This window comes from Apaloderma vittatum, unplaced genomic scaffold (assembly GCF_000703405.1).
Source record: "Apaloderma vittatum isolate BGI_N311 unplaced genomic scaffold, ASM70340v1 scaffold19991, whole genome shotgun sequence".
Taxonomy (NCBI): domain Eukaryota; kingdom Metazoa; phylum Chordata; class Aves; order Trogoniformes; family Trogonidae; genus Apaloderma; species Apaloderma vittatum.
The window spans coordinates 3,267-7,912 of record NW_009698758.1 but is presented as its reverse complement, the minus strand read 5'-3'; the positions used below and the strand labels follow the sequence as shown (position 1 = coordinate 7,912).

Genomic DNA, 4,646 nt, shown 5'->3' with positions numbered 1-4,646 from the left:
TGATGGAAAGTGGATTCAAGCAGGAATCGATTTTCAGGCTATAGAGCAATAAAGAACAATGTTTTCTGAGTCCTTCCTCACAGAGTAGAGCGTGTGTGGCTATCCATCTGCTTAGCAAGACAGTTTAAGATCACTCAAACAGTCACATAGCACATACAATCCACGTTAGGATCCAGTCAGCTCCCAAACACCCCTCAATTACAGGGGCAAGTCAGAATTTCATGACATCACATCAATAAATACAAGTAAATACAATAAAAAGACTTTACCTTAGGCTTGAGCAAAAGGCAAAATTTTTCAGTCCTGCAGGATCCTCCTTTGCCCCCAAGTCTGCTGGCTCATGATGCAGCAAAATGATCTGGCATTTATCAACCCTGTCAAGATTTGCAAGTCCTGAGTGTGTTTGACTTGGAAAGAAAGGTGTCAGGAGGCAATTCCTGAACACCTGCGCCCAGAGTTACGCAGGGAAAAAAAAGAAAAATAAAAAGCAAGCTTTAAGAGGTCAGAATGTGTAGCCTGCCCAGAGCTACTATTTCTGGTAGAAATTAGACCCTGAAGGGCCCAGGTGAAAATCAGGGATAATCTCTGTATACGTGCTTCTAATTGGGACAAACTGAAAGTGAGAAAGCTGAGCGAGTCAGCTCTAGCCCACCCTAGGGGCTTCGAGTTTGTTCCCAGCTGGTAACTGAGAGCACAATTATGCAAAACCTTCTCTATAAACAGATCTCAGTTTGTTACAGCTGAACTGGGGGAATCTATTTTTGTCACCACTTTGTGCAAATGTGTTACCCTTGTGATTTCCAGCCAGGTCATTTCAAGTCAGCTGCTTTGGCTGCGGCTGTTGGTGGAAGTTCCTCCATCTGCTCTGTCCCCTTCGCTCGCCTGTCTGGGTTCAGTTCACAGGCAGGGGGGATGAAGGGATGTGCCCGTGGCTATTCTGGTAGCTGTGAGTTATGGCGGTGTCATGTGAAGCAAAGAGCCCAGAAAGGCATGTCAGACCGAACTAGTGACTAATCATGGTATTTTGGTTGTCTTAGTGGCTGCCAGACAAAGATTTACGGGCTCAGAAAATCTTCACATAATAATCCCTGGGCACTGATTTGATCTTCAGCTGAGGCTTCTGTAGAGAGTGCAAAACGAGGACGAAAAGGGGGCTGCTATCCCAGGGGCAAGATCTAAACTTACCTCAGTCTGAAATATAAACAAGAGAGGAGAAAAGCCAGTGCTCCCTACTCTTCCGTGTCTGCTCAGAGCCATGCGCTGGCAGCCAGAGAGGATCTATTTGATCTGCCCAAGGAGCAAGAAGGGTCGAGGGCGACGAGCAGGCTGAGCAGCGACAAAGTGTCATTTGTTGGGATTGTCATCTAGCTCCCTCATCTGTCACCTGATGGCCAGCCAAGCAAGTGCTCAGCACAACTGTGGACCATTCATCCTTGGACAAGCAACGGAAGCGAGAAAAGTAAGCATCCTACAGCTGTTATGACATTCAGTTGTTTTTTTCTAAAAAGGAATGCATTGAATTCACTACAAATCTACTAACTGTCCCTCTATGCCAGGAAAGAGACTGTTTTTGGTTTTTTAGTGTTTTTTTTTCCTCTAACAGCTGGAGGTCTGCTGGGCATTCAAGAAATGGTTGTTGAGTAGAGCAGCTGTTTCAATATCTAATTGCATTTTAGCTTTAATAACTCAAGGGGAAAGCATTGCATTGCCTGCCATGAGCTACTTCCTGTCCTACTGTAAAGCACACTGCACCGCTGTGCTCGCCCAGTACCAGACTCTGAGATCCGAGGGTTTTCTGTGCGATATTTTGCTGAAAGTGAAGGAAAACGAGTTTCCAGCACACAAGTCCTTGCTGGCATGCTCCAGTGACTACTTCCGAGCCCTGTTCAAAAGTTATACCCAAGAGTCTAAAGCCAGCGTAATTCACCTGCAAGTTGTCTCACCCACCGGTCTCCAGCACATCCTGGATTTCATTTACACTTCCTTCTTGCCCCTTTCCTTTGAAAGCCTGGAAGACACTGTGGAAGCTGCAAGCTACTTGCAAGTGACTGATGCTATCGGTTTGTGCAATCAGTACTTAGTTAACAATCTTGCCTTGGAAAACTGCTGCTTCTCTGCCAATGTGGCCAGGAAGTTTTACCTACCGGATGCCTTAGCGGCAACAGAAAAATACATTGTCAATAATCTCTGGAAGCTGCTGGACTTGGATTTGTCAGGACTGCTTGAGCTGAACTTCAGGTCTTTGCTAGCAGTGGTTCAATCACCAGATCTCCCTATGGTGAAAGAAACCCGCCTGTTGAATCTTGTGTTGCTGTGGCTGAAGCAGGATAAATCCAGGCTGACTCAAACAAGCAGCCTTTTAGAGCACGTAAGATATGGCCTCATCGCGGTGGAAGAGCTGAGAAAAGCCTACACACAGTCAGAAGTGCCCCTCTCTGCAGGTATTAAGTGCTTGATCATTAAAGCAATAAATTACCATACATCTGTTTACAAACAGCCTGTCCTGCAGGACAAGTCCACCACGCTCAGGAACCAGAAAACTTGGATCATTCTGCTAGGGGGAGGGACAGTAAGTGAGGGGCTTGTCACTGATGTGGTGGCATTCGATGTTTACAATCACAAGTGGCGAGCTCTCACGCAGGTGCGGGACAGGGTGCAGAACCACAGTGTGTGCATGGTGGGGAACTTCCTCTATGTCTTGGGTGGGGAAATAGAAAGTGGTTCCCCGGGTGATGCTAAAACGGGAAAGGTCTTATCGGTTACAAACAAGGTCCATCGTTATGATCCGAGATTTAACACATGGACCCAAATCACGGGCATGCTGGAAAAGAGATGCCAGTTTTCTTGTTGTGTCCTAGGCAAAGACATCTTTGCTATTGGTGGGAGGGGTGATGATGGGTTGCTGCATTCGTCTGTGGAAGTCTACAACATCAGCAGAGACAGATGGGTGAAGGCCAGGGAATTGCCATGCAAGATACATGGCCATGCCAGTGCCATTTGCAAGAACACTATATACATCTCAGGGGGCAAGTACTCAGACCCAGCTGACACGAGCAAGGACGTATATTCTCTGAGCTCACTTGAAGGGCAGTGGATGAAACAAGCCCCCATGAGCATTGCTCGGTTTGGGCATCAGATGGCAACAATCAGAGAAGCCATATTCACCTTTTTAGGATTATACGAACCGTTCTCTGAAATAGAAAGATACGACCCTGATCAAAACCAATGGACACGGCTACGACCACTGATCTATGACCGATTTTGCTATGGCCTGGCAGTGGTAGAGGAAACAGCTCTTCTTATCGGGGGAAAGAAATGGCAAAACTCACGGGAAGTCCCCACACAAGACGTGGTTGGCTACGACATCGATAATGACGGCTGGGAAGAGATCTGCAAAGCCCCCTTGCCTTGGTGTGGGATGCAATGCGCGGTGCTGCAACTCTCCGACCTGGTGGACGATCAGGACAGTGACAACCAGCAGAAGAGGCCACCGAACTGCTGAGCTCACGTGCTGCCGAGCAACCATCCCAGGAGACCAGCCAGCTGGGTGGTCCTGGAGGAGAAGGAGACGAAAACTGCAACGGCACTGAATGTGGTGGAGTGGAGGTTCTGCTTTGATAAGCCGAACGCTTTGTGGAAACAGGCAAGAAAATCTGGCTCCAGCATGGGAAAAGTTGGTGTGATTTGTGGTGCTGGAAGCTGATCTCACTGAGGACGGATGTAGCAGCATGTTGACAGGCAATGAGCGAGAATCGTAATCCTTGACTTCTGGCGAATAATGCCTAGACACCAATTACTAGGTGCTGCAAGTCAGATTTTTCAAAGGTTAAAAATTATAATCCATCTTTTCTGTTTTCTTAATCAGAGGTAATTCTCCCAGCTGGTAAGTGCTATTGAATTTTTATGCTATGGCTAAGCAAAATGTAAGTGAGCTGTATAAAGACTAGAAAATTGATGCCTACAAGAACTAATAATAAGTACTGTCAAGGAAAAGGTATTATTTGATATGCTACAGACCAGGCAAGAACGTCTTAGCTAACCAGCATGAAATTACTGGACAGAAATCATAGGGGTTTTTTGATATTTGGACTCAGTTACAGTCATAAGTTAAAACAGTGATTGTTTGACAGAAGCCATTTCTGTCTGAACGGTCTTTGTTGTAGCACGCCCTTCAGATGCATATTTCACGTTATTTTAAAGCTGCATGCTACCGGTACAGTAGATTTCGTTTGTAACCAAACCCTGTGTTAGTTTACATGGCCAGAGTTGAATGGGTGTACTTATGAGACTTTAAGAAACTTGTCACAGGAGTTGCTGTAACTAATGTCTTGATACTTACCTCAGTAGCATACGTTGCTTTATTGTACTTGCTCATAATGGTAAAATTGTTGAACTGGTACCTGAGAGAATCCTGCAGTCAAAAGAAGTTTACTTTCGTCAAAGAGTACGAAAGGGAGGGAGGTAACTGAAGGTTTTCAGAAGCTTTTATTCATTATCTGCCTATACTCAAAACAACAATAGTCTTACTCCTTTTTGGCCATGCTGGCAGAGTTTGAAGGCAGAGATGATGGAAGTACTTTAAGGCACGCATATCTGTGAAACGCAGGTAAAATGGTCAGATGCCACAGAACCACTTTGGTATGCAG

The 4,646-nt window shown here is 45.8% G+C and overlaps 1 protein-coding gene across 1 annotated transcript; it reads left to right on the top strand.

The window, feature by feature from the left end:
* The first annotated feature begins 1,714 nt into the window (after positions 1–1,714).
* On the top strand, positions 1,715–3,502 carry KLHL34 (kelch-like family member 34). Its single transcript, XM_009878145.1, has one exon. The coding sequence runs from the start codon at positions 1,715–1,717 to the stop codon at positions 3,500–3,502; it is 1,788 nt and encodes a 595-aa protein (XP_009876447.1).
* The last annotated feature ends 1,144 nt before the right edge of the window (positions 3,503–4,646 follow it).